The sequence below is a fragment of the Phaethon aethereus genome (genome assembly GCF_964289735.1).
Source record: "Phaethon aethereus genome assembly, chromosome: 2".
NCBI lineage: Eukaryota > Metazoa > Chordata > Aves > Phaethontiformes > Phaethontidae > Phaethon > Phaethon aethereus.
Window position 1 is genome coordinate 22910694 of NC_138582.1, and position 12990 is coordinate 22923683.

General features: G+C 35.2%; 1 protein-coding gene across 29 annotated transcripts in view; it reads right to left on the reverse strand.

The window, feature by feature from the left end:
- RIMS2 (regulating synaptic membrane exocytosis 2) overlaps window positions 1–12990 on the reverse strand; it is a gene marked incomplete at its 5' end in the record, with an annotated part of 516464 nt that overhangs the window by 131589 nt on the left and 371885 nt on the right. For 17 of the 29 annotated variants that reach the window (XM_082015596.1, XM_082015602.1, XM_082015600.1 and 14 more), the window contains 2 exons: window positions 9948–10057; window positions 11173–11352. In XM_082015596.1, the coding sequence (XP_081871722.1) occupies window positions 9948–10057; window positions 11173–11352 (290 nt within the window). Of the gene's footprint in view, window positions 1–9081; window positions 9115–9947; window positions 10058–11172; window positions 11353–12796; window positions 12866–12990 lie in introns of all 29 variants that reach the window. The other 12 variants (XM_082015619.1, XM_082015599.1, XM_082015612.1 and 9 more) reach the window with 4 other exon arrangements.

A 12990-nucleotide genomic window follows, 5' to 3' on the forward strand; every position in this document is an offset into this window, starting at 1 on the left:
ATAAAACTTCAAAGCAAGCTGTGGTGGTTCATTGCAACTTTCTTGTTCTATTTTTAGATAATATATCTAAATTTCCATGTTAACATTTAATGCTTTGAATTAAGCTTATTTCTACAGCATTTGTAACAGAAGACAATATTGAACATAATAAGAACTAGACAATAGAGATGATTGCTAATAACATAAGCCTGTCTCTACCAGTATATGCTAATTAAAATAGTCCAACTCTCCTGTCACTACCAAAAATGTGCCAAACTTGTAAAAATATGGCCAAGTGACGTAAAAATATATAGACCTGGTAAAAAGTGGAAGACAATGAAGACTATTTTGTGGATGTCTGCAAACTGTACTTGGTCTTTTAGGGCAAGGCAGACTGGGAATTCCAAAATGAACAAAAGTACCAAAACTATACCACTAGTTCTAAATAGGCAACATGATCATGTATCTAGGTATTGTAAACTACATCTTCAGTAATACAGTTAACTGGAAAAAAAAAAAAAAAATCAAAGCTTTTGATTCCAAAAAATATTTTAAAACCATAGAACCATAGTTGAAAATAGTTAAGTGCAAGTAGTAAAACCACACATTAAAATTGAACATACGTGAACTTACTGATTTTGAACTAGCAGAACTAAGCAACACACACACATGCAGCCAAAAATACGTAAAATTTTTCAAACACCCACATTTCACTAGCAATATCATCATCAACTTGCCTTTTCGCCCATTACCAGGTGGGGTTTGATGTTTTTCCTCATAATCTTTATAACATTAAAAACAGACAATGATGATTATTAATTGGAAACAGCTACTATGACAAAAAACACAACTATAGCATACACAAATATTTTGCGAACTAGGTTAGCACAATTCCATGCACTATGCTTGACTTATCACAAAACACACAGAGTGAACAGTACACACTACACACACCAGTGAACAGTAAACACATAGAGGCAGAACTGCAACAAAAGCGAGAAAAATGTAAACTGTACTGTAATTAAAAATGGGAAGGCAAAGATCTTAAAGGACACTTGAAGCTTGAGTGAGAACTACAATCAATAAAAAAAAAAATCCTGCTTTCTAGCTGCAAAATCTTGAAATTAGTCTAGCATCCAGATTGCTGAAAAACTAATGAGCCCTATCACAACAATTATTCCTGACTTTGTTTTAAGAAGACAATAGTGATCCATATTTTCTTCTCTTAAATAACAATGCAAGTAGGGTCCAGGGCACTGTTATATTTTTCCAAATAAATTGTGATTCAAGCACTTATACTTTTAAGCAAAGACAGCATTTTAGGCCTACTTATGTTTAGCTAGTAATTTTTCCTACCAGCTGGTACTTGATGTGTTTCTCGCTCAGCTTGTCATGTTTTTGGGCCACCCTTTTGGAGAACTTCATTTCCTCCACGTAACCACAGCACTATCCTCAGTGCATTATCCCTCTCTGGGCTTTGTTCCAGGGGCCTTGAGGTACGTACCACACTGCCTACTTTAAGCAGCTAAGCTTAGCAGTGGTCTAGCCCCAAATACTTATAACAGAAAAGCTTATCTGTGCTGCTCTTCCACATCCACCACAACTGATGTATTGCCACAGACAATCATTAACAGGAATAACAGAATGTAACCTATTAATAGTGCACGTAAATGCACATTTATGCTTTTACGATTCTTCCCTTGCGAAAGAAAATTAGGAGCAGAAAAATGATGGTTGAAAAATCTTTAGATCTCTGCGTGTCTTTCAACCTGTATGGTGTGTATTTTCTGAAATTAGAAGGTAAAGTTGTATATTTTAATCACATGGTATTTGAGTTGAAAAAATATTTACATTTGTTTGATTTGATCATCATCTATCAGTTCTCATCACACTAACTTCCTTTTTCTACCAACTGAACTGTCTTCCAAACAGGATGAGGGACATTATACAAAATATAAGTTTTTCAATGAAATGCAGTTTCCTACTATTTTTGTTCAGCACCATCAGTCCGCCTACATGAACTAGGGAAGAAAAAGTATTATGATACAATAACATTTCCTTCCCTGCTGGTAAAAAGTATCAATGCAAAGTAGAGGGTTCGTCTAAGGGGTGTCCACCCAGATCTGCTAAGGCTGTAACTTGATCATAGTCACAGAATACTTTCATAAAGAGGGGTAAAAAAAAGTTAAGGGATTTTTGTGGGTTTAACTATTTTAAGTATTCACAAACTGGTAAATAAACTATGCTATATTGAATTTGTTTCTCTTGTGCTTACATAAAATGATAGAATTATTGTCTGGATTTTGACTTAGAATATATTTAAAAGCAGGATGATAAGATTTCCCTACATGCTCAGGGGAAAATGTTTCTAAAGGAGATAGGTGCTTGTGGTCAGACAGACCTGCCTCGACCTCTGATTCCTGAACTCCGATACGCTTCTTTTCTTCATCTCCTGCTGCATTTGTATAAGCAAGGTATGACAGGGGAAAAAGCAAGACAAAAACAGGCATGCTTTGTTACAAGCTATTCAAATAAAAGATCAACATCAAACAAAAGACATTCACAGTAACATACAAACCCTTAGTCTGTGGCATAAATTATTTTTTCAGTGAATCAAAGATTAAATAAAACCGTGTGTTATTTTTCATCTCTGGTTTACTCCAGTGAGATCCTTCTGCAAGTAATGATGGTCATATGCATCCCTTAATATCCCTTGTTGCCAATTTCTTATTAAATTATTGAAGCACTGGAAAGCAGACAGTAAGTACCAAAGCAGCAAGAGCAGACATATATTGGTATATAATTTGTTTAGAAGCATCTTCTGCTTCGTTTGCTTTAGTTTTTCTAGAAATAAATGTCCAAGCCTCTATTCTTGAAGAGCATATTTTAAATTGTGTATAAATCATAAGCAAGTAGGCATTCTCAGTACCTTAATAAGTGCAGAAGAAACAATGCAAATGTTTTTCCTGCTTGGAAAAAAAAATCCCAATATGACAGATGATATGCTCTTTACCTGGATTTCAGAATAGTAAAAATTCAGAAAGACAGACACTTTTCCACCAGTAACTACAGCTGCCTAAAGCATATCTAAATACTAGAGAATACTGAAGTAGCTGGAAACAACAGTAACGATACAGTTAATGATAAGCAACACAAATATATTTCTTTTACGTCATTAATAAAGAAACATAACTTTCTTTTGTGAAAGAGCTCATCTAATACCAGGGTCACAACAGTAATGATACAGACGAGTGTTGAGCTGAATAACTGGTGTACCACATGCCTGCTTTAATTTAAATGTCAGTTATTCATTAAACACTATTTTGATGTGATGCAATATACTGTAGTTACTCAAGGTTCAGATTCATTTTTTGTGTTCTCTGTTCCCAGATTTTTTCCCAGTTTTCTCATTACTTGTATAGATCTATGTGCAACTAAATAGCTCATTGAATTATTTGACTTCGAGTTTAGCTAGCAGGTATTAGTAATATAAAAAAATACCTGTTCTAACGGGTTATTAACAGGGAGAGAGATTTAGGTTATAATTAAAGCCAATGCAGTGGAAACTAATCTGTACATAGATTTGAGTGATACTGAGAGTAGCCCTGCTGAGGTCTTGAGGGTCCTGGTGGATGAAAAGCTGGACATGAGTCGGCAACGTGCGCTCACAGCCCAGAAGACCAGTTGCATCCTGGGCTGCATCCAAAGCAGTGTAGCCAGCAGGTCAAGGGAGGGGATTCTGCCCCTCTACTCTGCTCTGGTGAAACCCCACCTGGAGTCCTGCGTCCAGCTCTGGAGCCCTCAGCACAGGATAGACATGAACCTGTTGGGGTGGGTCCAGAGGAGGGCCACCAAAATCATCAGAGGGATGGAACACCTCTCCTGTCAGGACAGGCTGAGAGAGTTGGGGTTGTTCAGCCTTGAGTAGAGAAGGCTCTGGGGAGACCTTCTTGCAGCCTTCCTGTACTTAAAGGGGGCTCCTAAGAAAGATGGGGACAGACTTTTTAGCAGGGTCTGTTGCAATAGGACAAGGGCTAATGGTTTTAAGCTAAAAGAGGGTAGATTTGAACTTGATGTAAGCAAGAAATTTTTGACAGTGAGGGTGGTGAAACACTGGCACAGGTTGCCCAGAGAGGTGGCAGATGCCCCATCACTGGAAACATTCAAGGTCAGGATGGATGGGGCTCTGAGCAACGTGATCTAGTTGAAGATGTCCTGCTCATTGCAGGCGGGTTGGACTAGATGATCATTAAAGGTCCCTTCTAACCCAAACTATTCTATGATTTGATTACTCCACGATTCTATGATTTCTGCTTTATAATTCTGTGATATAATAATGATATTTAAATTCCAATTGAAAATTTGTCTGTTGCATATTGTAAAATATTCAACAGGGACATCGTCTATGCAGTCAATCTTCTCTCATAGAAAAGAATGTATAGAAGGTGTGCCAAAGACTTTAAAAAATCAATTCCTGTAAAATTGAACTACAATGTTTTTGGCATGTTGATACCCTAAAACATAAAAAAACAATGGCTGTCAAGAGCACAGCTGTATGACTCTTTACTAATTTTTTTTTATGCCCCTTGTAGTCTCAGACCTAGATGTTAAGACCTTCAATAGGCATAAAGAAAGAGGTGTTTAATTCCCCCTTTTTCTAATCCAAGATAAAATTATAAACCATTACTTCCCTTGAAAGGTCAGGACCTTTCAAGTCAACACCCTAAACCCTGTGTTATAGGTAACGTTTGGTCAAGCTTTTATATGGAAATTGTACTCATGCAAACAAAATATTTTAATAGTCTTCAGGGGATGAGGACCCTGCCACCTCTGAGGAGAATGAACTAAGCACCCACAAGTAAAACCCAAAGGCATATTTTTGCAAATTCCTAGTTGAAATGCAAACCCCAACGTATATGCACACATTATCCTAAGGCAACCTTGTTACTGATGTTAACTAAGCTATTCTCTTTACTTTCCTGTCAAGTACACATAATGCACGAGTTATCCCACGCAAGCGCAAATGTGTCACACAGTCAGTAGCACAGAAATATCCACATGAATAGGAGCTGGGTGCAGAGATATGTATCTTTATTTTTTAGACTCCTGTGTTTGACTAAGTCATCGGGTTCCTAGCCAAGCTGAAGGTAATCCAAGTTCCTGTCCTATATTATATATATGTGATCAATCACCTGTTTTAAAAACCTGTTAAATCACAGCTGATGGGTATGATAGACTTATAACCACTGTGAATACAGATTCTCTGCAATTGCATTGTAATAGTTTTTCTCTGTCTCCCATCAAACTATGATAGGGCACTGAAAAGCACTATCTCACTATCCTTCTCATTTTGCAAAATTATGTCTAATTTAACAGAAAAATTATGTCCTGAATGAGGCAAAACCCCTTAAAATAAACAGCATGTCTTTCTGTCTGTCAATAGTATCTGTCTTCCTAACCATCAGGGTGTCTCAGTAACTTGCACTCCATAATGCATCAACTGCAACAACAATACAATTGATAGTATAGATATTTTCTTTTTAAAGATTTGAAATTGTATCTGAGAGATATAAAAGCTGAGTTATGGCTGATAGCTATCCCTGATTAAACCTAATCAACTACCCCTGTTCATTCCATTCATAGATAATTTTATTCTGGAATAAGATCACTCATACCAGAAGTTAAGAATGTTAAAGCATTAATGTCAGCTTTAACAGCCTCTGAAATAACTTTCCCAAGACACAAGATTATTATGAGATCACATAATTAAAGTTTGTACCATAGAGCATAAATAGAAGAGCAAATCCTCACTGAGCTCTATTATTTGCTAAATTTCTGAGCACTTCATTTTTATACTTTAAGGTTTTATTATATTTGTTTGGCCTGACATAACTTTCTAGGTTTTTTGTTTGGGTGGATGGTTGGAGTTTTTTTGTAGGGATGAAGAAAGAAAGGACTATGTTTATTTTTAAGAGGAAAAGGAAAAATCTATTTTAGGAAAAAATTCTCTCTGATTAGTAATTAACAACTAATTGAAAGAGCTAATACTGAATACTTTCAAGAGTACTTTATGGTGTTCTATTTTAATTAGCAGCAAGCAGTCATTGAGTTCATCCTTCTACCAAGGAGAATAAGAACAAAGAAATACATTATATCCACATATAAATGAAAAAAATCTTGTTAACCCTTAAGAACTATTCACTTATTGTCTATAGCCCTAATAATACAGAACATTTAAGAGTTTAGTATATTTTCATGTTACATACTAACAAAGTCTAAACCAAAACCCCAACTGCCTAGATGCCTCTGGTATATTCTGTCTAGATAAGATAATGACACACACTTCAGAGATACCCAGCCTTTCTTTTGAACAGTTGATCTGATACTGGCAGCAGCACAGCTGTGGGAAGCTAAGGAATTAGCCAAAAAGTCATGACCATAAAAGATTGTCAATGCAACATAGCTAATGACATTTGCATGTTCTCCTACTGAGCATGTGCGACACTGAGAAAAAGATACATTTGTCAAAACACTGTTAGGATTGGTCCTGCATAGCTACTGACAGCTAGATTTCTTAAAACCAAACTTCTCTGGCTATTTCAGAATTTTGAAATAAATTATTCTGGTGAAACCTAGGTGACCTGGAGCAAAAACCTGCAACCACATTACACAGTTCACTGAACTAAATCTACCCTAAATCAATGGCTTTTAATTCTCATCTTAATCTGGAAGGCAGTTACCCAGAGGTTGGTTTTTTTTTCCCTGTAGATCCCTTCACTTACCGTTCTAGACACATAGCCAAAAGCACACCACATAGTCCACATTATACTGCGTGCTGCATTATAACAAAAAATCTCCCCAACTGCAAATTATTCCTTTTTTTCTACATGAGTTCCTGCATTTCAGCTACATTGTAAGAAATGGTATGCAGTTTCAACCGTGTAACAAATACAAATTATTCAAATGTATACAGACTGAATGACACTACTGTAGGACTTACAAACATAAACGTTTTTCTGTCTTTTGCAAAATTGAGATTACTTCCAATTCCTTGTCCATAATCTATCTTTAACTAAGTCCTCTCTACAGTATGATTTTAACTTAATCTGGTCACAATCAAATCTTTAATTTCAAAACACAGAAAGATTAACCTTCACAGCATGTTTCCACGCAATATAAAATCCCCTCTCATTTACATCAAATATATGCTTCTATAAGAACAAAAATGACTACTTTTCTGTGACAAAGACATTTTCCAGTATGGTCAAATTAGCCTTCCCAACAAGAGACAACTATTTTGATTATCACCAGGGCATATAACAACACATAAAAATCTACTCAAATGTCTATAAAGTTTTCAGGTTTACTTGATGCTTTATTTCTTACATAATAACATAAACCCCTTCTACTATAGTCATCATTTTCAATTCTATTAAATTGTAGTTTTTATCACTGGTACTTCATTTGCTTAGAATAATATTTTGTAAAATTCAATTTTCCACAGTAAAAAACTGCTATTAATCGTAATTACATCTGTCACTAACAGAAGTTAGGTATAATCTGCTGCTCTTGTAGACCATTATTCCTTTTAAAGAAGATTATTATTCCCCTTAAAGAAAAGAATTAGAAATCCTAAAGAAGGATAGAAAAAGACTCAAAGTAGAACTATATTGTTATCAGAATATGAGCTCTTAATTCATGACAGAAAATTATATAGAATACTGCGTGAAAGCTGTATCTATGGATTATGTTTTTAACTACAGTGTTTACCACCTTTATACATGTAAAATTCAACAGGAAATGTGTCTAGGTACTGTATCTTGAGTCACTGATGATTCTTTGATTGTATATTAAAACTCCAATATCTGTGGATTCAACAATTTTCTGTAACCCAGATTTTCCAGAAGCCTACTTTAGACCGAGGTACAGAAAATATCACTCAGTTTTCAAGTAAAACCAAATAGAGCTCCTGAAGTTCCAGCAGTATTTACCAAAGCAAACAATTCTAGCACTCCTATAAAAGTAATTATTTTACTGTATTTATTACCTCTCTCTCTATAGAATCTATGATGTAAATAAGACTGCTACCCTCTCTAATCAAACACAGTAAAAATATGCAGTACTTCACAATTGCTGCCCTGAAGAGCTCACAGTCTAAATAGATATACTAAGTAAAGAGCAGGGAAGAGTGGTAAAACATGAAAGCATATACAGCAATGACAGCAAACGTCGTGTGATTAGATGTAATTATTTCCTGGCATATCTAGACTGTGTTTCATATAGGCATTTTTCACAACACATAAGACAACAAAGAAATGAATATACTAGGATAAATATCTGAGAAAACAGAGTTTTCTTTTCATGAAGTTTTGCTTCCAAAATGGACATAAACGTTGTAAACATTTTAAACAATAGATTAAAAAGTCTGATGAGATAGATACAATGATACTACATATAGACCCTCAGTGGTATAACCAAGGACTGCAATTGATATCTTGTGGCTTGCTATTAAGCAGATTAAATGGTTTCAGTGGTAGAAAATATAAGGGGATTTAATTTTAAGCAAAAGTATTATAACTTTTTGAAAGACTACCTTGATTCAATTAATTTTTGCTCCTATGTTATTTGAAAATTACCTAGTAATTCAGCAACTGTATAACATTATAACATATTTGTAATAAAAACATTGTTCTGATTAAATGCATGGTTAACTTTAAACATGTCAAATAGCCTCAGATGCTTAAATTTAAGTATGTGCCTGAAGTGTTAATCCTGAAAATGTACATACATATGTAGGTTAACTGAAATACTCTTATTTGCTGCGGTGTAAACTCTTGGTATTTAAAAATGGGTGCATGTCTAGGTACTTTTCTAATGATCATCGTATTTAGATAGTATTATTTATACTGTCTTTTTTTTCAATGTGGAACCTTGTACAATTTATGAGCCACAGGTCTGAATATAAAAAAGACTAAATAATTATGACAATAATTCTGACTACGTACAATCAAATAACATCAATTGCAGTTGGGTTTATTTTTCCCTATATAGCCCCTCAAAAAGGCTTTCAGGTGAAAAACAAACCCTCCTTTATGTACAGACCTTCATAAGATTCTATCTCCTTGTCTCCATTGTCTAGGGAAAGTAACAAAAACAAAACAAACAAACAAACAAAAAAGGGAACCAAAGCACAGGGGTTAAAAACAACAGAAGTTTTATAAAAGATACCATATACAAGTTAAGAAGGATTAAAAAAAAAAAAGAACATATATGGCCATTTAGACTGATTTTGCATGGCACATCTAGTTATCAGAAGTGGAAGGGTGAAAATGTATTTGCTATCAAAAATGTGTTTATATTCCTCTGTTTCTAAACATTTTGGACAATGTCTCCATTGACCAGTGCTTTTATGAGATGTTAAAGATAAGCACAATTACAGTACCAGTAAAACAGGAATCATGAAACATCTTGCTGACCTTTCCTATTTTGAAGATTATTACCTCTCTTCTTGCTCGTCCTGTTTCAGGATGCAGAGGTTTTATTTTAGCAATCTGAAATGCACTCCATGTGAACCCACAAGTGATCAGCTAAACTCTTAAATTCCAAAAGAGCCAGAATTTTATCACTAAGCAACACATAAAAGATCATTTCCTGTGCCTGTTGAAGTCAATGACAAAACACCTATTGAGTTCAAAAGGAACAGGATCATGCTAACAGTTAGTCCATCTTTGTTCATATGTATTGCACTGTTGATGATTATTGCACTGCTGATGATTCATTTCAGTCAAGAGTATTGTAGACATTGAAACACAATAGAAGAAAATATAGTGCAAAATACAACACTGCTATCAATTCTGTACATAAAAACTCAACAGATTTCAACTGTAACGCCAAAAGAAAAATAATAAACATAATTGACCTTCATTAGCAATTTTGCAGTGTCTTTAAGGAGAAAACCATACACTTACTTCTCTCCAACGTCCCCTTTGGTGGGAGCTGCGGTAACTGCCTGCCCCTTCGCCCTACTACTGGAGTACTTGATGGACTTGTCTGAACAGACCCAGTTCGAGGATGTGACCTATGAGACACATATCAAAACAAACCATAGCCATTAAATGACAAATTTATCCTTAAATAGCATCAAGAACTGATAATATGACTAAGTAGGCTTTAGATCATTTGGGACCCTTGCAGTCCCATAGTGAAACATTTATTTCTTTTCAGAAAAAGACATGATTAAAAAGAGAAATCTCTCTGAGAAAAAGAAGAAAGCCAAACTAAGGCTGAACATCTGTAAGATGCTTGTTTGCACAGTCAAGCCAGAATATGTTTTGTGTGTATATTCATGTGCATATAGATATAATACCCACATACACATAAAATTATCCATAGGCCAAATTCAAAGATCTTTACTCAGCTTGTATTTGGTTAAATTGCCATTGAGTGACAATGAGATTACAGGGATTTGTCTAAAGAAAGTAATAAACTGAGAAAAGACATTGCTATTTGACTCTAACTCTCATTGGGGATTTGATGTTACTAACTCTCACTTTCAGAAAACAAAATAATGTATTCTGCAGTTCTGAAATAAGGAGAGGCTTTACTGAACATCAACTAGACCAAAATGTACTCATGTTTTTACCGTATTATGTTTATTTAAGCTAAGAGTAATTTATAGAAATCTTAAAAATGTCAATCAGTGAAGTATAGCACTCAAACAGGAACAATACAGACTATGGCACAGTAAAATGTAGTCAGAGAAAACGGTGGTTAAAATGGTAGTTAAGAGACAGTACAGTCCATTTAAAGAAACTTTTTTAAAAAAAAATAGTTTCATTTGATGTTGTTATGATGGTTGTTCCATAAGCAATGTCTGATGAACACAATTTATCATTCTGTAAGAGAAGAACATGACAGTTATGAGGTGCTTTATGTGGGAAACCATCCAGGATTCCTGATAAATGAGAAATAACAAACAAATGTAGTTAAATACTGTTAGCAAACAATTTGCAATGACAGCCACACCATTATATCCAGAGTAGAATATAAATAGTGTGTTGGCACTAAAGGGTTAGTATCTATTGCTACTAGTGATCAGCTAAGGATGAGGCGATACCAATTAGCTACTGGGAAAATAAAATGGTGAGCTGGTGGGGCAGAAGGGGATTAGTCTGATTGATTTGTCTGTTTCACCTCGGTAAGGCAGGTGAAGGAGGGGCAGATCTTCCAGTCATTAATGAAGGCATCGACCTGATGAGGTTTGAGTCGGGACGCTCTGTGGATCGGGAGCGGGAGTTGGTCCGCTCCAGCATAGGACGTTGCTCTGTTGATCTGGATCTTTGATATGGCTGTCTATCTGCTGCTTCACAATTCCTGTAATGTTAGCCAAAAAGCAGCTCAGTTGACCTTTGACTTCTCTATTAATTATAAAATATGCTGCATGATACTGGTTTGGAGAAAATAATTTTATGTACATTTTTTTGGAGGGGGGTGAATTTTCTGAGTTCGCTTCTCGATAACATACAGTTTTTTATACATGTATGATTTGGCTTGCTCCATAATCTTGATAAATGGGCTGAAATGTTTCCAATGTCTCAGTAATGACTATCCATGCAATAGTCTGTTTCCTGACAATTTCTGGGTAAAAATATTATTTTGTCAATACACTTTGGAGGAAAAGCATAACTGACATAATATTAAGTCTCACTAAACCTAAGAACTCATTTAATTGAACATTTTTACTCACATGACTAGATTTTTACAGACTGCATTATCTTTAGAGGTACTACTCTTGTTTGTAGGGAAGTCCACATTCCAGATATTATAATTACCATGTAGCAATGTTAACTATTATTAAGCTCAGGATGTCTGCCAAAATATAGGCTAGGCTATAGCGATGGATTCATACACGGTGCTCGGACTGCAGTCAGATGAAAATCTACATCATTAGTACTTGCAGAGGTTCCACCAACCAGACAAAGTTTGGTTTGTAATTAAAAAAAAAATCCACTAACCCACAGCCTAAAGAACTGTGTCAAAACAGCAAAAAAGTTAACATTAGAGATGCAATGGGCAGAAAGTAGACTGAATAAAAGATAATTTCTTGATCAAGCAGTCTCGTCTTCTACTTAGGCAGTTAATCATATCATTACTTTCAGAAATTAATCAAGCTCCACCGTTTTCACAATGCAAGGAGTAATATTTGCTAGCAATATCCTAAAATCAAGGTAATTTTAAAAGTAAAATCCATACCCTGATGGAGCTACTTATTATATTCACACTCTTCTTGAATAACTGAACAGCTATATAATCCAAATGGGGAAGATGTACCCTTCAGGACTTTTCCTTGAGCGAAGTCACGCATTTTACAATGAAGTCAGTTAATACAAAGAGTGACTGGATGGTGATTAAGTGTAACAAGAAGCCAAATTTTAATTAGTATCAAAAAAGAGAGAGACATATCACAGCCTCATTATGAAGGGTCTTATGTTATTAACAGCATTTTTCTCCTAAAAACCATATTGAGACAGAGTATAGTTGTCTCTAGAGTGGCTAACTTTGCTGAATGGGTTGATAAAAGATTCATTAAAATAAATGTCTCTTCAGGCTTTCTGTAAGGTAATAATTAGACTCCTAGAGCATAGAAAGGAATTGCCACAGACAGGTTCAGAATAATACCATTCACCATGAACCTACATCTATAAGCTCTTAACAAGCAAACACACCACAGTGAGACACATAATGGTAATTATAAGCTGAGGCACTAAAGATTGGAGGAAAAGTACAATGAGCCTGGCACAAAACCACAACAAATTACCTCACTTCTTCTATCAGTTCTGTTTCTGAATGGGAAGCTTCATCAGCAAAAACATCCATTGTCTCGCTTCTTTTACAGTGTGGATAGACAAAGAAACAAAACCTTAGCTTTGATGTGAATGCTGCTTAGTTCAGGTAAATGTTTAAGAGAGGTTTCAGTGCTATATAAGGTGAGAAAGGTGTCAGCCAGCTGCA